The sequence below is a fragment of the Canis lupus genome, chromosome 3 (assembly GCF_003254725.2).
Source record: "Canis lupus dingo isolate Sandy chromosome 3, ASM325472v2, whole genome shotgun sequence".
NCBI lineage: Eukaryota > Metazoa > Chordata > Mammalia > Carnivora > Canidae > Canis > Canis lupus.
Window position 1 is genome coordinate 89,492,662 of NC_064245.1, and position 24,543 is coordinate 89,517,204.

Consider the following 24,543-nt stretch of genomic DNA (forward strand, 5'->3'; position numbering starts at 1 on the left):
TTGCGGTAGAAAGCATAGACCGTAAATTAAATAAATATTTAAACATTACACATGTTGACACAAAAATAAAGTGTTTAATTAAGACATATTTTAATATATTAGTCTAGAAACCTTTTAAATAGGCACGCCAGATTTAAAATGTGATTTAAATTAATATTTCAGAAAAAAAGGGGTCAAGGTTAAACTGTTTGTCTTCCTTAAAAAGTTTATAATGTCTTTTGTGTCTCTACATACAAAAAGAAATCTCAATGAAACTTGGATATTAAAACCTCCCAGGAAACCAACAATAAAAGCTGCTAAGAATTTCACAAGTTTTTTTTTTTTTTCTTAGGTGTTAATTAAATGATCATTTAACACTGCAATGTAAACACAACATTTTCATCTCCTGACAGCACAGCCTATTATAAATCCAGGGTAATAAAAGTCTTGGTGTTAACGCTCTGAACCAAGTTCCCACCACACTCTGAGATGCCTTGTCGTGTCTAAGGTTAAGCATCTAGACACAAAACAAAGCTTGCGCCTACTCGACTTCCAGTCCAATTTTCCCATCGCCCAGTGACCTAGGTAACACTTTGAGCAATAAAGAATAAATTTAATTTCTCCAGCATTTTGTGAGGATTAGGAACAATTGTTGGCTTGCAATGACTTTTTATCCTTGGATTCTTTTTCCTCCAGAGCATTCCTCCGGTCCTAAAAGAGAATTCTGATGGTTTAAGACATAGAACAAACAGAACTTTAAATTAGGCTTTTTTCAATCAATTGGAACTGTTGGAGGGGAAGCAATCAACCTTTCTCTGTGCTGTTCTCAGCTATTCACATACTTCAAGCTTTAATCTTTCACTAGTTGAAGAAACCTATCATGACGGGGCAAAGCTATCTTTTCCCATTCTGTTTCCAGACGTATTTATTTCTCTTTTCTTTAAGTTTTTTTTTTTTTTTTAAACACTTAAATCAAGTTGCCATACTTAGCTGTACACATTCATTTGGGGGAGATTTCAAGAGGCGCAGATGTTCTCTTAATAACATTTCACACAGCCATGTCCTACACTACACCACGGGTGTTGCCACCAACAGGCCTTTTTACTTTTCATTGCTTCCTTCTCTAGAATGTCGTTCTTAAGAAAAAGAAAAAGAAAAAACTCTTGTCCCAAAGTTTCTTACATCCATCAGCATTAACCAAATATTTATCATGATTTTTCAACTTTCTACTGAGAATTCAGTGATAGCAATTAACTGGGTTATGGGTAGCAGGTAATAAAGAGGAGACACACCACATTGCCTCTGCCTGCAAAGCTTATGTACATGCGAAAAGTATTGGAGTTACAATAAAAACAAAACGAAACAAAAATAGCTTCTGGCTCAGATCTATTTCATTATCAAATATTGTTTAAATCCAAAGTGCTAAACGATTTGCAATTTGCACTGCATTCTGACATATGTTTAATCTAAAAATGCACTTACAATCACATATGCAGTTTATGTAAAGATGACAGACTGTTCCACAGATCACATCATATTTGCATATTACAAGATCAATGGGTTAATTATCTTAGATGGTTTTAAAGATTGAAATTTTAATTAGCAATAAAAATGTTCTTTAGGAACATATGCAAATCTTCTTGATAACTTTTAGAATAGTTTATCTGTAGTTTAAGGAGCGTAGGCAGTTTTTGCGGGCGAACTCCTATTTTTCCCTCATTTATTTACCAAAAAACATCATTAAAACAACCACCCAAATATGTACACTAACACAGTTTCTGAGTCATAGTCTCTCTTTCTACAGCTAATTCACTCTATACAGGAATTTTAAAACTACATGAATCATCAACTGGGAGAGGGCAGGAGATCTCATTAAGAACATTCTGGCCTTAATGTACCTTGTGTGGCCAAGTAAGGAGAAACAAGATGATGCAAGTGCACATTTTATGTTAATTTGTAGTGGTAAAAAAATTAATGTGGCTGTGCTTCTGCATGTGTTACTACATCGACAATAATTGCAAGACAGAGGTGAAACAGAACAAGGAGATTTGCTGACTGTGGGCAAGTTGCAAAGACATCTGTGTGACTATTATTTTCATCTTTGCAAGGACAAGATAATAATCATACAATTTCTATCACCCTGGGACGTTGGCAATGTTCTTTTGAATATAGAATCTTGAAACATCCTCAGGAGGAAAACATGATCATTCCCATTTTAAAGATACGGAAACTAGACTCCACAGGCGTCACCTGATTCCCAAAAATAACAGAGCTGCTAATATCTCAGTAGGTATTCAAACACCAGTGTTTTATGTCCTCTCTTATGCCACACACTGGTTGATTTCAGTGTCTTAAGACATAACATAAATATATTAAAATTAGCTAACAGAACTACAATCCGATGGGCCCTTATTCCTACAATTATTTTTGCCAATTTTGGTCACCAAATTATATCCTTGAGACTGCAGTGGCAATTCTAGGACTTATCGCCGAATTTTAAAATGTTCGCTTGATGATGTGTACTGAAAAAACATCTCTTTGACATGAAAACCATAGACTTAAATTCACGTGTCAGCAAACGCAATCACTGTTGCGGAACTAAGTTTTAGTTTACATGTCGCAGGTCAGACGTTAGCGGTGGCCGAGGCCCAGGGACACCACATACCAGCATCCATCACGGTCCTCTCTCTCCAGCTGCAAACCGGCCTACCGCAAGCGCCTGCTGGTGGACGCAGGCACCTTTACACCCAGGACACAACCGTTTGCACAAGTCGGCCACTTGGACGGGAAGGATTGCTGCCCGGGTGCACGGCAGGTGCTGGGCACCTAGCAGGAGCCTACCAACTTCGGACCCGTCTCAGCAGCCCCCCTTCTACTTGTGATCTCTCAAAAGTAAAACTACCGACACGAGGCCCGGCAAGCCTCCCAAGCACGGTGTTCGTCTCCGTCATGTGGGTGACTTCGAGGTCACCGGAGCACGTGTGGATTTTAAAACAGAATCACAAGTCAGTGCTACGGGCGGCCGCCTCCCTCCTGCACGCCAAGTGGCGAGGGCGACTCTGAAGGAGCCCGGGTACCCGCGCGGCGACGCTGTGTCTGCACACTCAAGACTGGCTCGTGCAATCATAATCTTTTCAAATTAAATGCTCCCCCTAAAGCTCCATTCTTCAAGGGGCAAGAGCAGAGCCCCCGGGCCCCGTAACAGTGAGGTTACGGGCCCAACAGTGGGCCTTGGTGTTTCCATCACGGGTGGTTAGCGGGTTTCTAAGTTTTATCTCATGTACGTCCGGGGTCTCAGTTTCCAAAGTCAGTCTGTCGGGCCCGCGGAGCCCGGCGGGGAGCCTTGGGGTGAACAACGGTACAGAGAGTGCACCCCAGCGTCTGCACCTTGGCAGCGGCAAGGGACAGGAAGGGAGCAGCGCCCGGATGGGGCAGCTCGGCCAGTGGAGCTGTGGGTCCGGCCAGACAACGGTAACCCTGGCAACTGCAACCTGCCATCCTGCACAACCCGGATTTACTGGGCAGGGCCACCGCCCGGGGAGGGGGAGGGCAGCAGGAGCTCCGCACCTGACACCTCCCCGAGCCCACGCCCACGCCTGAACCAGGGCAGGCAGACAAGAACTCGAGGAATTCTGACACAAGCTCCGCCCTGGTACTCCGCGATTATCCCTGGATACAAGCCCCCTCGAGACGAAATCACACGGTTTTATAGAAATGTAGGATTATAGCGAGGTAATGAATATTTTGCCGAAGCGAAAAACGGGTTATTTTTATTTTGCGCGTGTCTACCCAGACCCTCCAATGTTTAGAAGACCTGAGGGGACTAAACATTTAATTAGCCGAGTTACCCTTTAAATTTAATTTGGCTCTATTATTCCTAGTGCCTTCCCAGGGTTGCTGTTTGCTCATTCACGTTACAAACCCTGAACCCGACGGAGATTTAATTCAATACATCAAACACTTACTGAGAGGTTTCTAAAGGTCAAGCCTCATACTAGGCCCTGGGGACATAAAAACAAAACAAAACAAAACAAAACATGTTTTCATAATAAATGTTTGTCAGCATGTATATGCATAATATAGAAAAGTCGGTGAATAATAACTGACAAGTTTACTAACGGTTGTGTCTGGATGGCAGGATAATGAATAATCTCCACTTCCCTTTTTCTATTTTTCTGGATTGTCCCAACTTTTTAACCCAAGGATATGTATGTTACTCTTGTAACTATTAAAAACCAAAAACATACTAAAGCTCCTTCTACGGGGCGAGACAAAAGGGAAATAAAGACAGCTCCCCTGTATATTTGTCATACTTCGCAAATGAATTTTTACCATAATGAAACAAAAATTTGTTTTCTTCTAAAAAAAAAAAGTTCTATTATTATTAAAAACGTTAAGCATCTGCGATCCTATCTGACAGTCAATGAACTGCGACCTGACCAATCAGATTAAGCGGTCAAAATCTATTTGTCTCAGGTAAGTAGTCACTAGGCCATAAAAAGAGCCCTTGAGTTTAAAAATACTATTTATAATGCTAGATAATTCAGAGACTCCAAAACTCACTGGGGAATAATAAATGCCACTTGTGAACCAGAAATACAAAGGTTTTTATGCAAAGAAGTAGAGAAAATGGATCACTGGGACTCATGCATTTAATTTCATTTGTTAGTTTTGTTTTGTTTCAGTACACACCAGTGAAAAAGGAGTTTCTGCAATACTTAAGCTTATGTTAGAAGTCTGGGTAAATATAATAATACTCAAAGAAATAAACTGAAAACCACAAAACAAATATTTATAACCAAAAGCTTGACCGCAGTAGTCCCAACGAAATTCCTCTCTAATGAGCCCGGATTAGTAGCTGCAAACTCCAGCTGAAAAGTGTGAATCACTCACTGGTAAATCACCTGTAAGGTTACATTTATCAGGAAGATTTGTACATGCTACTCATATACATAATTGCCACTCATAAATCTCAGACAATCACGGTCGCTCATTTCGAAAAGTCGCTAAAATCTCCGTTGACCAGCTCCAGATTGTTCCAAAAATAATTTTTTCCACTCTTAGGTCGATAATAAAAATGCAGCATCGGTTTTGGAGGAGGAGCAACAGGGAGAATGGCGTATCTGTGCAAGTTAAGGAAACCATGTGCTGTCTCTTTTAACCTCCAACCTCTGGCCCTTTGCTTTCCCTTTACTTACACTTTCCATCTGTCAACAAGTGCTTGTAATTTTATTACACTGTCCTGTCGTTTATGCAGAGTTGGTATTATTTTACAGAGTTCTGTTAATGGACTGGATAAATGGTAATGCTATTTAAACTAGTCTCCTGCTCCAACAAACACAGCTGCAACTGTACTACTATTTCTGAGCAAACATCTTGACCTGAACATGTAGTGCTCTCTGAACCCGTCCAAAGAGAAATTGGAGCAGACAGCAAAGGAAAAGCATATTTGGCCGCTAGCAGCAACCAACCGTGTCGAATCATAATTCATATACAGTGTACCCTCTTTTTCTTTTATATTGCATTTAGAGTCCAAAAAAAGCATGTGTGCTGCTTCACCTGGCATCTCATTTTCAGCCAAGAGTCAAATGGTGATTATTCATTATAAATGTGAGAAGAAAATCTGCATAATGTCCAGTACATCAGACTCTTTTTAATCTAAGTACACTGTGATAAAAAAAATCAAACACCAGTAGGATGAAGCACACAATAAACTAGTGCACGTCTTCAGCGGTTGTAGACCAGGATTAAAAAAGAGTATCAAATAAGGGGGAAAGTATTAGCTAAGGCAGTAAGTCAGAAAAAGAAACAGAGATGGTAATGAGAATCATGCAACAACTGATAAGAGAAAATAAATTATGAATTTGTTTCTTTCATGAATTCTAGATGTGCGTGCCTCTGCTACATTATATGGCAGGCAATTAGGGATCGCTTAATTTGTCGGTGCAGCGATGAGTCAAATACCTTCCCTGTCCCAACATATTTTCTCTGTTATGTATCAGAAATCCTGTATCCTTTGTTCTGTCACTTATCCCTCTTGTGAAAGATTCATTTTTCAGTGAACATTTTAAAGGACATTTGTGTTTTCATATTTCTGCACATTCTCCCATCTGTGAGAACATTTGTTTTGGGTGAACTGCGAGGCACCTGTATCACATGATGAAAATCTGAACCTGAACCCTTCCTCTTGGAGCTCACGCTGGCTAGGCGGTCAGGCTCACAGGCTTTACTCATGAAAGACGTTTGATGGTGGTTGTTTATTCCACTTAACGATCATCATCCTAAAGAAGTAGCTTAGAGCTTAAAACATGTGGCTTATAACTTATCTACTCAAGAAGGAGACCACTGGTAACCACTCACTAAATCTAACGCAGGTGGGACTACAGTGCCTCCACTCAAACAATCACTGACCTGAGGATGGAGAAAAAAAATTACACCACTGTTTCCACGTGTCTTTAGTACTTATGTCACGTGTTAAGCCCCAATCGATATTAAACATTATGCCATCAGCCCCTAACTCCGGGGATGTCAAAGCACTCAAGTCCCTCTTGCAACTACTTCTAAGAAATAAAGTCTTATCTCCCAGAACTTCCCAGGGGAAGTCACGCTAGCCAGACAGGGACATCACAACTCCGAATGCATTTTCTAGCTGCCCATTTTCCCAGTGTTTACATGCTTTTTTTTTTTTTTGGTGTATAAGTCTATGAACTTAATTTTTTTTCTTTTTTTTTTAATTGGTGTTCAATTTACCAACATACAGCATAACCCCCAGTGCCCGTCATCCAATCACTCCCACCCCCCGCCCTCCTCCCCTTCTACCACCCCTACTTCGTTTCCCAGAGTTAGCAGTCTTTACGTTCTGTCTCCCTTTCTGATATTTCCCACACATTTCTTCTCCCTTCCCTTATATTCCCTTTCACTATTATTTATAATGAACTAGGAAACACTGCCTGAGAGTTTTACAGGTTCTGTTTCTTTCATTCATCTCTTGAAGCTATCAGTTTCTTTTCGCACGGCAGCTCCCTAAAGTTGGACAATCATAACAAAATATGAGAGAACAGCCCTTGGCCTGCTACATGATATTGTCAAAGTGGGAAAAAAAAAGTTCAACAATATAATTTGCCGATAGAGGATGCGGTACTGTATTACACCACCTGTAGCCTTCCAAGAGAAGTAATCCAACTACTTCTAGACTAAAAACCATATATTCTTGTTCCTCAGAGACTGTGCAGAAGTGAATTTTCCCTTCTTAAAATTTTTTTAAATTCTTAAAATTTAAGAATTTTTCCTTCTAAAAGCTTAATGCTTTTAATTGTAGATGACAGTCCTCATTTAAATTATACTTTCCTGGCTTCAAAGAAAATCGAAAATGTCCCAGATTGGGGCGGACTGCTCATATATGGACACTATTAGCAGAGCAGTGGTTTCGTATCCTTCATTGTACCGGAGCCTTGAAGCCAATGCTTCAGTCTCCTCAATCACAGCAACTTAAAGCGGAAAGCAGAGTGACTACGAAAACCATCCCTGTGGCCCGTCTTGGAAGCTAAGCAGAAATATTTAAGTAGAAGTACCAACTTCTATACATACATGGAATCTTTTTTTTTATTTTTTTAATTGGAGTTCAATTGCCAACATTTAGCATAACCCCCAGTGCTCATCCCAAGTGCCCCCTCAGTGCCCATCCCCCAGGCACCCCCACCCCCCTCCCCTTCCACCACCCTTGTTCGTTTCCCAGAGTCAGGGGTCTCTCATCATCCATGGAAGCTTTTTAATGGCCTATCTCCTAGTTCCTTGGTCAAAACAGTCCTTACAGAAACGCTTATTTAAAAGTCAATCTTCAGGTTTGGTTTTCTTCTCAATTTGCTTGACTTGAGCTGAGTAACCGGCGGGGAGCACGGGGAGGGGAAGCCCTGCCCGGGGACCTGGGCCGCGCTGGGGGAGGGCGCCGGGGCCCAGGGCCAACCCTCCGCAGCCAAGGCCTCAGGGGCCCAAGGAGCCAGGCCGCTGCCGGCGGAGAGGACGCTCCTCCTCCTGCTATGACCGTGACAGCGACAGGCCCGACGGAGCCAGGCTGCGGGCACCCCTCCCCGCGAACGGAGCCCGTGGGGGAGGCTGGGGCGCAACGTCCACGAACGCCACCGATCGTGGTTATTTATTCTTCCCACGCTCTGTAGCTTAGCTCCCATCTGCACGGAATCATTTGTATGGCTGAAAATCTAATTTTAAAAGCTTTCAAAAATGTGTTTTCGCCATCCCATCTTAGGTCAGCGAACAAGCATTCCAGGGAGGAAAGACTGATTCTGCCTAAAAGTTACATGACGCTCCTTCCAAACACGTACTTCCCTTAACACCCTACGACAGAGTTGTTACGAGACCTTTACAGCCATTCCTATTGCAGAGTTTGGAATTCTGGTTTTAAAAGGAACATTTAAGAGGAAATTTACAGGCCTCTTTAAATACCTTATAATAATATTTCCAGACTAATAAACACTACTCCAGTACAGAAACAATGTCAAGAAGGCTGACACTAAGAACCCGAACTTTACAAGGAAACACTGCCAACTTCCTCTGAAAAGGAAACACAGTGGCAATTTTCCCCTCCAGACCTTAATCAAAAGTTTCCGTAAAGAAGTAAGGTAAATCTCCTCACCACCGCACAACCAAGAGACAATAATACAATTACAAGGACACAGACAGAAACCACTAAATGCTGACCAAATACAACAACTGAAACCACTGGAAAACCAATCATAAGCTTCCATAAGACCAAAAAAAAAAAAAAAGAAAAGAAAAGAAAAGAGAGGTATACTCTTAATCCATTAATCTACCGGTGAACAGATTCCAGGAGAGCACAAGGAAACAGATCCAAAATACATTTAATAAAATACAAGGTACTACCCGAAGCAACAATAACCGTTTCTGTCTACTTACAGCCTGTACAGCTTCGAAGTCCCAAGAAACAGCAACTCAGGAAACAGCTGAAGGTGATTTCTGTTTAAACGCCTTTTGAGAAAAACAAAAACAAAGCATACGTTACACACAAAATACCCAACAACCAGTCTGTGATTTAGTCGTGTCATGCCTCATCCTGTTTCAGGGAAGAAAGAAATGACATTCAAAAGAACCCAAGCATTGCAAATCAGAAGTTGGTTACACCTTGTGTCACCTGACTCTTTAAAGCAATTTTCCATTACGCTCACCCGGATGACTCCCCGGGCCTAAGCCCTAGCCTCACATCCCGTGCAACATCAGTCATCCAGGATACACACGATGAAAAAGGGTTTCTTGACTCAGACTCTGGTGTCTGGGTTAGGTGTGTGCAGTACACAGCACAAATGCCACCGTGAACGGTGCCCTAAAAAAAGATTCATGTGCTGTCCCAGATGACCTAAATTTTCAGCCAAGGCATTATGGGGAGATGGAAATTTCAATTTTGTGAGCATCTTGCTTAGTTGGGGGAAAAAAAAAAACTGTGAAAAACTGTCAGCATGATTTGTCCCTATGGGCGAAAGCAGAGGAAAAACCACAGAGGTCCAAACCTAAACCCACAATTCTTGACCCTTAGCTAAAAACAAGGCCGGCTTATAACCAATCATGGTGGCTAGAAATGCTTAGATAATGCTTTTTTAAGTGTTTACCTGATATGAATTTAAATTTAGAATTTAGGAAAAAAATGTAACTGCAACTAATTCATGCCCTGATGCCATGTAACGGAGTTCTCCTGGACCGTGGATGTTCGTTAAAGAGTTGGGAAGTCCGATTCGCCTTAAGTGGGCAACCTGACCTGATTTCGGGCAACCGAAATCAGTAAAAATAATGTCCATCCCCCTGCATTTTCCAAAGTTAAATAAAATAATGATAGGCTGATGCAAAACATGGACACTTAAACGATTTACAAGTTGCTATAGCTCTAGACGAGAATAAGAAGGTCCAGAAAATTAATGTCATATTGAAGAACCTGGAGCTATTTCTTGAGCCTTAACTATAAATGTTAAGAGGACAGGAAGAGAAAGCATATCCATCTTGACATATGTAAATGGTCATCAGATAGGAACAAAATTATACTTATTTAATCTCCAGAGGGCAGAAATGGCACTAGTTTGATTATGAGCCTTAAGAAAGTAGATGATAAGAAGACCTTTCTAAGAATTAGAAAATTTCCAAAAACTAGAAGAAATGGAATGACCTGCCTTGAGGAACTCTCAATTTTTTAACTCCATTTATATTCAAGCAGGGGCTATGCATTTGCTTGTTATTTTTTTTTTTTTCTCGCAAAGGACATAATAAAAAGAAATCCTGCGCTAGGCGAAAAATCGCACCAGGTGAACTTCAGAACTTCTTCCAACTCTAAAATGCCACGAGGCAATGATGAAAACCGTGACTTTCGTTACACAAACTCGCGTTATGAAGAAGTTGACCATCTACGGAAACACTCTCAGCTTAATAAAATGCACACCCATAAAAAAGGAGGCCAAGACAATTAGGCGGGGAAATAGTAAAATTAGTGGCAAAAGAGTGGAATTTCTTCCCACTTACACAAATTTATTTAAATAAAGCAGACAACAAGGTCAAATCTAAAGCAAAACCAAGAGCTCTTTACTCATTTATTTTTCTCCACTGGGCAAGGAGGAAAGGAAGGAGTATTTCCAGAATCTACCTTGATGCAATTCTGATAAGACGTAACTTCATTGTGACCCAGTTATGTTTTTCTCTCAAACGACAAAGCATGAATATTCACAATAGCAGAAATTAGAAATTTTTTAGGGAAGCAACCGCTCTCGGGTAGACTCTCATAATTCCAAGAGCCAATCTCGACTTGTAACATGGCAGATGTGGGCTGTCGTAAAGTCATCCAACCACTGGACCAACAGACTCCCTGCAGGATTCTCCAGCTGCAACCAGGATGCTCCTTCAAGCCCCTATTCCAAGCTTTCCTTTGAGATGGGACATCTTACATGGTATTTGAAACTTCCCTGGTTCCCCTACACAGAGGTGGTGCCTCCCCTGGCTGTGCTCCCCAACCCCATGGCATTTGACAAATAACAGTATATTTAAATAACCCTATATTATATTTATTCACATACTCCTCTGATTCCCAGTAGACTGGAAGGTCTTCCAGTACAGAGACCCCATCTTTGGATCTCTTCCCTTCTTCTCCGGCACTCAGTGGGCTCCTAGGAAATGCTAAAGGACAACATACTTCTCTTTTCGCATGCTGATATAGTTCAGCAGAACGCTAGCCTACGCATTTTACATCCAGCCAACGTTCCTCTGGGTTGCTCCCTGAGGTCCCTGCCTTAGTTTTTATGCTACTCTCTAGCTAACCAGAGCCCCACCAGCAAACCTGCCTTCAGGTGCCCCATACAGCAGTCACCTGCTTTCCTTCTCATCACCTCCCTCCCCCTGCTGTCCTCAATATCACCCACAAGTTGGAAGGAAACGGACATGTTCAAACAAGTTACGATATCCTGAGAAAGTAGGTATTTCAGATTGGGTCCACGCACTGCCTTTTTCCTAATCATTCCTTTCACAGTCCCAGCCATTCTTCACTCACTCCAAGAGCAATAGCTAACATACACTAAGCGTACTATGTGATGATCACTGTTCTGAGAGGTTTGCATGAACTTTCTCATTCGTGCTTCAGAACCAACCCCAACAGTAGGTACTATGGTTACTGCTGTCCTAGAGACAGGTACCCAGCTCACAGAATGTAGAGTTAAGCCCTGAACTCAGGTAGGGGGATTCCAGAACCTATCTTCTGAACCACTTGTATCAGAGACACAGGCTTAACATATCTCAGCATTAATTCAAAATCATATAATACTGAAATTTCACTTCTCATTGACCTTTCCTTGGGGAAAAAAGACATAGCTTTATAGAGTCTATTTCTTCACTCTCGATGCATGAACCACTTGAAAATAAAACAATTTAAAAAACTAGCTTGATATTCAGCTCCCTGTTTAAGATCCTTTTAAAATGCCTGAAGTTTGAGAAAGAAATGAAAATATGTATAAAACAGTTTTCTCCGAATTCAGGTGGTTTATCATTCTTTCATGAAAACTATGGTGAATGATTGTAACATTGTCTAAACCAACCATGAGCATGAGACAAGGTAGGACACTAGAAGGGCAGATGGTAAGGGATGTGATAACATGTATAGGAAAACAGTATGAGGCTTTTTCACCATAAAAGAATATCAGCACACTGTGGGTTCCTGTTCTTTCTGCCATCGGTGCTATGAATAAATGGAAATCCAAACATTAAAATAAAAAGTGAAATTCTTCCAAAATATTCAGTGCAGGAGAAAATTTTTAAGCAGGGATTTCTTGTAAAATGACCAGAAATTAAACTCTTAAAGAGGAAATTAAAAAAAAAAAAATCCAGTATTACTTTAAAGACCATTAAGGTGCATAAGGACTCCTAAACAGGCTACTAGCTGGCACCTCCGAATGACACAGAATACTTCTTAGCAGCTTGAAGAGGATAGTGCTGTAATAATAATTCTAATGAAAATGAGTTCAAGAAGCTGAAATCTGATGTCCCCAGAACAGAAAAACAGCATGTAGTGAATTAAGTGTATCTCAGAGGAGGATTTATGGGACCGGCATAAATTGGCTCCATCAAGCTCACCAGGTGGGGCAGTCACCTATTGTTCGGAGCTGGGACACTCCATCCTGCTAAAGGAACGTAGAATCACATCCAGGCCTAGCGCCACTACCAGCTAGACGGGATCTGCCCCCGAGATCTCAGGGCTCACTGAGACTCTCTGGATGGTCACTCATGATTTCAGAAAGGCGCATAGAGTGCGTCTCAAAGACGCTCCCTAGGGCAACGATGACAGGGATCCCAACACTGCTTCCTCTATGTTACAGCTGTTTCTGAGCGTGACCTTCAGGGGGGTGAGGGATCTCTCCGTATCACACAGAACACCACTGGCCTCTGAAATGCTGATTCTCAGCAACCTCGATTTGAAGGGCAGCCTGAGCATTATTGACAAGCACTGCTCCAAATCACTATCTGCCACTGCTCCTATGTCTCGTCCATTGGTAAAAGCGAGTCTCTTATTTTTTCGACTCTTCAGTTCAATGAAGAATCGCAAGCTTTAGCCCAATGCAAAATGGAAAGTGGACGTAACATTTCCTGTTGTTGCATACATAAGGCATTTTAGCAGCGTGTCTGGTCTGTAATAAGCCTTCAATACACGCTGCCTTCATGAGTTTATCACCTATGATCTCCTATTGGTCAAACAAAAATGCCTTCCGTTCAGGTTAACTTCTACTTGTTCCGAAAATGTTGGTGTTCTAACATTTTTAAGGTGACGATTTTAGGTTATGTATTATTCAGGTGGATAAATCAAACTTATTAGTAAAAATATTGCCTCCCCTTCGCTCCCCTGGCTTCTTGACATTTCTCTCTACACCCAGAGCAAGTGTGAGAAATACTCTGAGACAAAACCTGGAGGACCCAGTGGACGTTCCCCACACCTCGTCTAATGCCGTGTGCCATGCAGAGAAAATGAGAACGAAAACTACAGTAAATATGAACGTGCAAAAGCCAACTTCATCATCTACACATTTTATTAGCTCAATGAGATCAGATAACGCCTACACGGAGCTTCTGAAAAACAGAGGCGAGGTGATGAGATGCGGGCTAACAGTTCTCCAAATGCCAACCGCGTGACAAGTGTTTCGGGGAGCTCTACGGGCATCATCTGATGTAAAGCACGTCCTGCCAGTATGATGATCGCTCTTCCAAAGATGGGGAACAGTTTTGGAAAGACGAAGCAATCCGATCAACACGCCACGGGGAATTGAGAGCAAAGGCTTCTGGTTGTGTGCAGCCACCGTACGGACAGTGAGGTTCACGTGAGGCACGAGCGTCATGAACGCAGAGCATCAGGCTTCTGGCGTCGCTGTCAGCCAACAGTTCTGAATTTAACAAAGGGGCACAGGAGCTTGCATGCGGTCAGAGGGCACAATGCGCGTACCAGCAGGGAGGCCCTGGCACGCCGGCCGGAGGGCCGGGAGGAGCAGATGTGGCCACGGCGGCCGCAGCCCCGCAGACAGACAGACGGACCTGCCCAGACCCGCCCGGGGCCGCTTCCCCGCAGGCTCCCCTGTGGGGATATTCCGGGGGCGTCGGTGCCAAGTCACCCCCACTGTTCCCAGTCCCCCCTCCAAGAGCTCTCGCCGTGTCCCGACAGCCCAGCAGCTAGAAATCGCTCTGAAAGAGGATAAGAAGAGTGACCGGGAGAGGAGTCCACGCAGCCAAGTGCGTCCTTCCGTGGAAGTGGCAACGCCGGGCCCGCCGCCAGCAGAGGCACCCGCAGGGCCGGGACGCAGTTCAGTGCCACGCTGCCCGGCTGCCTCCGCAGACCCGCGTCCCAGGGCGAGCGAGGCGGGATAAAGGAGCCGGCATCCGGGGAGCCCCAGACAGATGTGGGAAAGATAAACAGCCCTGCTGCCTCGGCGTTTGTCCAGCGGCCCACGGACAGCGAACAGGCCCGTCGCCGCCGCCGTTCAACCGCAGGCCCCACGGAGGGGCGGACGGGCGCGCTGGCCGCCACCCTGTCGCTGGTGTGCGCCAAAACCTTGCGTGACAGGTCGGCGTGATTCGGAACAGTCCAGCATCGCTTACCAACAAGTGACGAGGAGTCACGTGGAACGGGTACACACTTGATCGTCTGCACACGCTTTCGCTCACGCGGGGTGTATCCTCGGCCTCTGAAAGTCTGGTATGTTCTCGGGCCCCAAGTTGTGTCTCCTAAGAAAATAACTGCTGTGGTTTAAAGCTGGAAGGATAAAGCGGCCAGATGACAATGGTTTCGAGATGAGCTGGCATTCTTTTCCGAGGAGATTAGCACTGTTGGCTTGCCCTTATTTTAAGAAAAGGAATGTGTTATGTGTTGCCTGTAAACTTGTAGGATTAGCCAGAAGAGGGATTCTCTAGGTCCTCGATGAATGGGGATAAGTGGTGCTTTCCTTCAGACCTGTTCCACCACATATTCTCTACTCGAACTCCTGTGCAGCGGCCTACAGCAAGGATCCTAGGGCTCCGCAATGCCTCGGCCTCACACCGGCTGCCACCTGCTTACGACTGGTGTGTGCACGCAGGAGAACTAATTCTGCACAGGCCTTAAAAAAAAAAAAAAATGTGTTCTTTAGATATCCTCTCCTGAGAGTGTAGGGTTTGGTCAAATGTGGATTCCGTTGTAAAGGGATTTAGACTCTTCCAAGCTAAAATGAGTATTTTCTTTGTATCGACTGGATAGAAACGTGGAAATGTCTAAGCGTGCAACTTTATTTTCCAGGACTCCCCAGCTGGCCTCATGGGAATACTTCCGGACTTTTTTTGTTTTGTTTTGTTTTTAAGCCAAAAAGCAGTGTCAAAAGACATAGTAGGAGAAATTTCAAATCCGAAGATACTAAAACTTGGAGACTTTAAAGTACTACTTGTGTTCAAAGACCTTACATGCTATCGGTATGAAAAGAAAAACAGTGCAAACCTCTGCCTGTATCAGTACTGCAATTTCCTTATTATAAGACGATTGCGAAATTAACGCAATGCCTAATACCCAAGATTTCCTATGGTATGCTACTGGTTTTCAGTAACGTAATTTAGGAATATCAGCATTTTATTTTGCATGTAAGTGTCTCACTGCATTTAGGATTTAATGTCCTAATGTTACTTATTTATTTATTTATTTATTTATTTATTTATTTATTTATTTATTTTTTGGCAACCTTAAACAATTTCAAAACTTTCTCATACTCTTGCTTTTGTGTTAGGAAGGAACCCATAAACATAGACAATTTGCACTAGTGGAAACTGAAATGGACTGGGTCTCCTTTAAAGGCCATAAAAGAGAACTTTAATGACTGCAGCTTAATCCCATAAACAATAAGTGAGCAACAGAATTTTACACCAGCCCGCAAATATTCTGGGCCTCAATACGATTTTTTTTTTTTAATTTTAACCCTCAAAGACGTTATGCACCAGCCACGAATTACTTTGAATTAACAATTTTGCATGGAGGCTTTAGTGCAGGTACACAGGTATCTTCTCTGTAGGATAGACGGATATACGTCATAGACGTTCCAGTTCTTTCTTACAGTTTGTAGTTTGTTTTCCTTAATGGTTTCCACTGAATTAACTAGTCACTTAACTAAATTAGATTTCAGCTGAACACATAGGAGGGCTCTTAATACAATCTATGTGAGGTGCGTTTCTCAGGGCTTCATTTCATTCCCAGATAAGCAAGGGTGGCTGGCAAGAGGCACCTTGGCAATCCGGCCCTGCACGGGTTAGGTCTGGGAGTGTAGGAGGACACCATCAAAACAGGAGGCAACGTGGTCTCGCGTGTGACTCAGGCTCCTTGACAGTGATGCAGCAGGGCCTTCTGGTGATGTCACATCTTCTGATGCCCGTCTTCCAACAACAGAAAGGAGGGAGGCGGGAGGGAGGGAGGAGTGGAGGGGGTGTAGACGGAGGAAGCTTTTTGGCTTTTGTTTTTTAGCAGGAAGGTTTTTAATATCCATGTGCTTCTTGACATTTGACTGATAACCCTGTACTTCGCCGCTTCTCTGAAGTGCAGAAAAAAAATTTTTTTTGGTAGTTATGATGCTTTGATTTACAAACAGTGACTTTCCCATGCTCTACGCTACCATTAAATTCAACCTAGCCACAGCAACAACAGCCTAATCTGTTTCTTACAGATTAAAAGTTGGGATTTCTAAAAGGGCACAGATCTTATCTTCTGTTCTCAGATTTGTCTTCTCTCTCTAGATCAAGCTAAAACTATCAACATAAAACAAGGAAAAACTTAAGAATTTTGAAATGTTCACAAAACATTTCGGAATTGTTTTGTCGTTTTAAAATGGAAAACACTTAGAAACATGAATTATACATGAATAAAACTATTTTTTTTATTTTTTGTTCTTCAAGGAAAGAAAATTAAGTTACTGTGCATCTTATATGAGTGGCATTTATAACATTTATAACATAAGCCTGCATTTATACACCTTTTCATTAGAGTTTGTATTTAAAAATCCACATCTAAATTGCTAAAAACCATATAAGCTCACACAACGTCTAATTACTTAAAAGTTAATTCATTGATCACTTCCTGTCTCTTACAACTTCTTGGGAAAAAAGATGCAATTTTTGTGATGTTGACAACCACCTACTAAAATAAAGACTATATCCCATAGGCCATAGTATTTTGATTGTGGAACCCTCTGGTTAGCTTTCTTTATTTTTATTTTTTAAACAATGTGCTGAACAAAATGTATAATGGTTTATTTTGTGATAGCTTGAATGCATTCTTTAACAAAACTGCCTTGCCATTTAACGTATTTAAAAAAAATAAATATTTGAAAAGTGTATCCACAATGTTCCTAAGAAATGGTTTTGAATTCCAGAGTCCCAAGGAGATGAATTGGCTGTCAGATAACAATGTGCTTCCATCAGATGGACTTGGCAGTTGTAAACAAAAGGAATTTTCTCAGCTTTTCCTCACAAATATGAAATATTTGCTTTCGGCCAACAGCTGGGGTGATTTAAAGAAGTCCTGCATATATATTAGCTTTCATTCAAAATTACAAATCCTCCTCCCACTCTGAAACATCTGACTGCATCTTAGTAGAACTGAAAATTGTTCTGAGATGAAGTGACATTCTCAGGGGAAGTAAAAGTCAAGAAATAGCACCTTCTTGCAACTCTAATCAAATTTCAGATCACAGACCATTTGGTTAAGAATTTTTAGAAAAAAAGTTAATTTGTTCAAATGGTATTTGAAGTGGCCTGAAAAACAAGGAGAAAGTTTGGTCTGTTCTAGCATTTCTGAAAATATTTACAATATAACCGAAATAGAGACTGCATGAAAAGTCAGTGAAATTCCTTCAACCGGATGTTGCTTAAAGATATATACATATGTATCCATATAACCAAAAAGTATTCATGAGAACAGTGTTTAGGTTTGAACTACTATTTTAAAATTATCTCTCCATCTTACCAAATGCTTAAATTATTTTGATACTTTGTAAATAGATGAATTAAAAATACAATAGACTCATGATGAATTAACGATTCATAAAAGTCTATGAAAGAGACCAAAGTATATTTTCAGAGTATTTGTATATACTAAGAGACAGGTTACGAACTTATGAACTTTGTAATGAACTTAACCAAATGTTTACCTTGTTTTTAATTCTCTCTGAACAACTGCTCAAGGTGGTGACTTTAAACTTATTTTGAATTCCACAGCTAAATTCCCTACCTCGTAATATATATCATGAACAAAATTTTATGGCAAAATAGACATCTCTGGGCTTAATTTTACTTGTAGTTATAAAAATGGAGCCTATATATTCACAAATATCTTAAAAGCTGAAAAGCCATTTTTTTTCTACTTAATAATTGCAGAGAATTAACGTTTTGCCTATGGACCCCAGTGCATCTGAATATGTGCTATGCCTAAAATGAACTTCCTATTTCAATATTTTAAATAAAATTTTTATTTTTACCTAAAGTGACTATTAAAGCAGGCGTGGAAATTGTTGCTACTTTTAATAGAGCTGTTAATTACCCTTAAAACACAGACTTAGTAAACTTGAGTTATCAAGACATAAGAGACATGGAACTCAGACTTCAAATTACAAAGTGTGTAGTTTATCTCAATTACTACAGGCAAAGATTTTGTCCTTTGTAGATATATACTATACTGTAGATATAAATTAATAATGGCCCTCAAGTAGAATATATCAATCTCTTAAGATTTTGTTTCTGAAAAAATAAAATCTATTTTAAAGTTTGGATTCCACAGGATCTTCTTGGGGAAAAAAAAAATCAATGTTAAAATGACCATGTTTTGATAATATAATTCTTGCTTCCATTTCTACTAATCTTTAAATTCTTTTTCTGAGAGAAATATCTAAAAAGCTACCATAAAATAATGAAATAATGTTTTGAATAGCTGTTACTAACCATGTCTACCATAAGTGAGAAATACCAAAAAGCTAATTTTTACCACTAAGAATTTAAAATATGTCATCCAATGGCACTAATGACACACAAAGCAACAGCATGAAAATTAAAATAACTACTAGCAAACTTTTCTGATAATATACTCTAAATGCAAATAAAATCACCACCTTTCTTACTATTAAGGCAAATAAAACAAACTAGATGAGCAGTAAGGAAAACATGTAGCTCTCTAAGTACCAAAGCAGTGGTTAGGATTTCAAGGAAATCAATGTCTCAGGAAAGGAAGTCTGTATTTTTTTTTAATCTTTATTAAAGGTTAGTACCATTTATGCAAAATTCCACAATCTCTAATTGTAAATTAGTCTGAACACCACTTGTTCGACCCCTTGTCTCCGTAAAGCATTCAAAGACTACGACATGAAATCGAAGACATGGCCCTTGAAATTCAAGTATTTTTTTTTAAATACAGTTATGTCGTCATAACTTTGGAATTAAAAATACTTACAGTCTCTCCAGTTCCTTAAGATCCTGGAATGCTCCTCTTTCAATGGTGCTAATCTTATTCTCCATAAGCTGACTGAAATGCAAAGTATAATAGGGTCTTAATGTTACCACTCCCCATCTGAGCGAGTTTCATTCAGTTCAGCAACTGAAAACTTGTAACCTCTTTCCCTTTATAAAATCAAGTAGTGCTCTGGTTTGAGCTTTAATATCAAACTTAATGAGTATTTGAGAGAAATCACAGAAGGCGAACAGCATCCACATCACAAAACTTTGGTAGAAAATCCTTATGCATAGTTTCTCACAAGATTTTCTAGCCAAAACTCTGAACCCCCAAGTACAGTCTATCCTGAAGGGCAACCCATGACACTGCAGTTTTGGTGGCTGTTTTTTGGTAAACTGACTTTGGAGTGAGTTCTTAAACTGAAAATAATCAATATACAGCATGTCACCATACACATACTTTAATTCATTTATGGATATACATCAGGAAGTGAAAGATTTCACAACGGCCAAAATGTGTCCTTTAAAAGATGAACACCCAACACACAGTGATCAAAAGTGTTATGTTCACTACAATGTAAATATTTACAGATCTGTGGGTAAAAAGTTTTACATTACATTGAATCTCCAAAGATGGTTCCCTCACAACAAATTTTACCCACTAATTAAAGAATAAACAATATTATAAAGAGTTCAAAGATTCAAAACACAGGAAACGATTCAAAATATAACCAGTGTACTTTTTTTTAATAGAAAAACATTTCCCATCAAAAACTGTGGAAAAGTTGGACTCTCTGGTTTTAAGGTTAGAAATTATATCTAAGTGCCGTTTGCTAGAAAAGTCTTTTATATTAGCAATAATAAAATGCAGACCCACTTAAATTCTTTCTAGTTAATCTCAAATCCTAAAAGTGTATCAAATATCTCACATTACTTATTCATATTGTGAAAGCAATTATTCTACACGTTTATATGCATAAGGCACTTAGGGTATGGTATAGCAAACATTTGAGGTCATTTCTATAATATTGTTTCAATGGCAAGCATCCAACCTTAAAACAAAAGCCAACGTTTTCATCAAAAGCTGTAATACAATGACAAAACAAAAACAAAAAAAGAAAGGAAACAAAGGCCTTTCAAAATTTTATGTTTCTGTCATTGGGACAGTTTTTCAAACTGAGACCAGTAACAATACAAAACATGCAACCTTAAGAACAAAAGAAAATTCTTCAAAATACAGAAGAACATACTTACAGAACTCTTAGGTGTCGAAGACCAGCGAAATCTGTCTTGGTAATCCGTGTGATGTTATTGCCATTCAAATCCCTGAGAGAAAGCAAGAAAATGAAAGTTCCATTTTAGTTCTATCAAGATCCAGTTAAACAAAGAAAAATAAAGACTAAGAACTTTAAGGTGAAAGATCAGTTCCAATTACTAAAATAGCACTACAAGTAAATGAGACAAGGAAGTAGTAACCTCTGAATTTTTTTTTTTTAATGATTCTTAACAAGTTTACAGAGCCCATGCTTACTGGCATCTGACAAGAGCATGAAGCAATTATGTTATCAGAAGTCCTCTTTTGTGTGTGTATGGGGGCGCTTTCAATTTTTGTTTTCATGAGGATGTGTAAATTAATTTCACAGGTCTTCTATTTATTATGGTCAGGCACACCCCGAAAAAGTTCCCTTCAGGAAGTTCACAAGAATAATTTTCTAATGCTACCCAGGAAGGATTTTTTTCTTTTTTTCTTTTTTTTTTTTAAATTCTACCCCGAGGTGGCACGGTGGCTAAACTTCCTAAGGCAAAGAAAAAAGTTAGAGTGCCATCAAAAGAGCCGCACTTCAAAGACTTGCATTTATAGGCATTTACCTTCCAACAATTCTATGTTTGTATGAAAACTAAACTCTTCATTTGCAGCTCAGGGAACCCCGCTGTGACGGTGAAGTCAAAACTACCAGAGGAGGCAATCATGGAAAGAGATTCAGGCCCTGACATTTTTGTTCGGATTTCAGCACCACGTTCCCTTCGAGTCACCACCCCCTTTTCTGGCATCTTGGGTCAAGATCTAAACTTGCCCTGGTTCCAATCATTTCAAGTAAAACCAGGCTTTTTTTTCCTTCTTTTTTTTGCTGCGGTTTGAATGTCCTCCTTCCCGTTAAGTTTTTCTCTTGCCTCGGAGTTGAAAACCTCATGCTGGAAATTTGTATGTAAAGCGCTGACTTTGTCAATGATGGAATCCTACCAGCCGGCCCTGTACAAACTATTTTCTGAAAACTTTCTTGATTCCCTCCTAGGGATCTTTTTTGGTTCCTTTTCGCCCAGGCACCCCAAACTCTGTTACTATTTTGTTCTGGGCACACTCCCTTTTTGAGTAAGACACGTTAGTGCCCAAACTTTACACTTTTTTTTTTTTTTTTTTTTGCAGAGCACGAAATGACAAGTGCGACAGCAGACTCCCCAACCCACTCCCCACGCCGAGCAAAGTGCCACCGAGCTGCTCCGACCATCCTTGGGGCCTTTTAGGGCTTCTGCCGTAGCACGCATCCCTGTCCCCCGCCCCACAGAGGGGCCCCCGCCCGCCCAGCGCGGGGCCGGAGATGCGGGGCGCAGGCCAGGGCGGCGCGAAGGGCAGCTAGGGCTCGGGTCTGGCCTTGGGGCAGCCTTGGGGCGGCCTTGGGGCTGGAAGCTGCGGCGGGGAGCGAGGCGGGTCGCAGGGGGAGCGCCTGCAGGGCCCGGCGGGTCCCTCCGCGGGGCGCAGCCGGGGGCGAGCGCGGCGCCCGGGGCGCTCACAAAGGGAAGGGCTGCGGGCCGCGGGCAGGGGCGCCTCGGGAGCCGCGGGCCGTCCCCGTCCCCGTCCCCGTCCCCCGTCCCCGTCCCCGCGCGGCCGCCCTGACTTCTTCATTAGAGATCCGCGGAGACAGGGAGGCGGGGATGTCTGCGGGCAGCCGAGCGGGGCGCGGGGAGCGGCGGCCACGTGAGCGCGCGCGGAAACTGCCAGAAAGGTGGACGGGGGCCCCGGGGAGGGGGTGCCGGGGAGGGGCCCGCGGGGAGGGGGCTCCGCAGGGAGGGCTCCGCGGGGAGGGGGCGCCCAGGGAAGGGGTCCGCGGGGAGGGGGCGCTGCGGAGGGGGCTCCGCGGGGAGGGGGCGCTGCGGAGGGGGTGCGCGGGGAGGGGGCGCCCAGGGAAGGGCGTCTGGGGAGAGGGCGCTGGGGAGAAGGCTCCGCAGGGAGGGGTCCGCGAGCAGGGGGCACCCGGGGAGGGGGCGCGTAGGGGAGGGGGCGCCTAGGGGAGGGCGCCCCGGGGCTCCGTGGGGAGGGCAGGTTCGGGCTGGGAGCGGCCCTAAGTTGGCCCACGCGGGGTGGGGGTGGGGGTGCGGGTGCGGGTGCGGGTGCGGGCGGGGGTGGGGGCAGGCCCTCCTCCCCGGGTCCGGGGCATCCCGCCCTCCGCGGCCTGCACAAGCGCCCCCGGGGGGCCCCCGCCGCCCCACGACCCTCCCTGCGCAGCCCTCCATCCCGGGGAGGGGGGGTGGCACGAAGCCGGGGAGCGGAGCCCTCTGCGTCCCGAGGTTCCCCCCCCCCCCGCGGCGACACAAGCTGGGGTCCGGACCCGACCCCGGCCACCGCAAGGTGACTCCGTTTGGGGAACACAGTGGCGCGTCCCTTGGCCCGGCCGCCCGCGAGGGCTGGTCCCCGCGCCCCCCGCGCCCCGCGCCGCAGGCCCCACGGCCGCCGCGGGAGGCGAGGGGCTGCCGGAGGGGGGGCAAGGACCCGGCGCGGCTGGCGGCCCCCCTCCCCCGCCCTCCGCCCTCCGCTCCCCGCTCCCCGCTCCCCGCGCGGCGCCCTCGGGTCCCTCGCCCTCCCGGGGAGTCGCGGCCGGGACGCGCGCAGAGGCGCTGCCCAGGCGCGGGCGGGCGGGCGAGCCGCGGAGCCCCGGGGCCCGGGGGGGGGGGGCGGGGGTACTCACAGCCTCTCGGTGTTGCGGGGGATGCTCCTGGGCACGCTGCGCAGCGCCAGCCCGTGACAGTCCACGGTGCTGCCCGAGCAGGAGCACTGCGCCGGGCACGCCTGCGGCGCCGCCTCGCCCAGGATCAGCAGCACGAGCCCCAGCGACACGGGCAGCGCCCGCCGGCCGGCCCCGCGCATCTTCGCCCGCGGGCGCCGCGGCTTCGTCGGCGGCTCGTCGCTCCGCGTCTGCGGCCCCGGGTCGGGGTGCGGGTCGGGGTGCGGGTCCGGGTGCGGGTCGGGGTGCGGGTCCGGGTGCGGGTCCCGGCGGGCACGGGCGGCGGAGCGGGCGCAGGTACGCGCCGCCCCGGCAACTTTCGCCGCGGGCGATCCGGCGGCCGCGCCGAGGCCACGAGGACGGCCCCGGGCCGGGGGCCGAGGACCCCGCGCCGCGAGCCCCGGGGGCTCAAGCTGGCGGCGGCGGAGCGGGGGGGAGGGCGGCGCCGGCTGCTCGGACCTCCCCGCGGACGCGGTGCCAGCGCGGAGGCCGGGCCGGGGGCGGGGGCGGCGGCTCGGTCGCGGCGGGCTGCCCGGAGCTACAGGGCGCGGGGGCCCCGCGAGCGCGCCGGGGGGGCGGGCATGGCGCGCGGGGGCGCTCGGGGCTCAGGCGCGGCTGCGGCGCGGCCTCCCGACAGCGCGGACCGCGGGGCGCCGCCTCCCGACAGCCGGGGGCGGGCCGCGAGCACACATGCACTCCGCCGGAGGAGGTCGCGCCGGGCCCGCCTCCCGCCCGGCGTCCTTGGCGACGCTCCGCGCCCGGGCCCGGGCCTTCCCGAGGTCACGCCGACGAGACAAAAGGGCAGCGGGGCCGCAGCGCCCGCCAGGCGGCACCCCGACCCGGGGAGCGCGGGGTCCCCCGGCGGCTGGGTGCGCGGGCCGGGGGCGGGCGTCCGCGTGCGGGTGCGGGTGCGGGCGCGGGTGCCGCCGCGCAGTCCCGGCGGGCGTCCAGGTGGTGGTGGTGGCGGCGGCGGCGGCGGCGGGCGGGGGGGCTCCGCCGCTCCGAGGACGGCGCGGTCCGCTGCGCGCGCGCGTGTCGGCCCCTCGCGTGTCCCGGGGGCGCCGCAGCTCCGCCGCAG

The 24,543-nt window shown here is 44.9% G+C and overlaps 1 protein-coding gene across 1 annotated transcript in view; it reads right to left on the reverse strand.

Annotated features, from left to right (window-relative positions):
• SLIT2 (slit guidance ligand 2) overlaps positions 1-23,625 on the reverse strand; it is a 350,583-nt gene extending 326,958 nt beyond the window's left edge. The window contains 4 exon segments of the mRNA XM_035714619.2: positions 8,911-8,982; positions 19,469-19,540; positions 20,722-20,793; positions 23,430-23,625. Of these exon segments, the coding sequence (XP_035570512.1) occupies positions 8,911-8,982; positions 19,469-19,540; positions 20,722-20,793; positions 23,430-23,608 (395 nt within the window). The 5' untranslated portion in view covers positions 23,609-23,625.
• Positions 23,626-24,543: the final 918 nt, after the last annotated feature.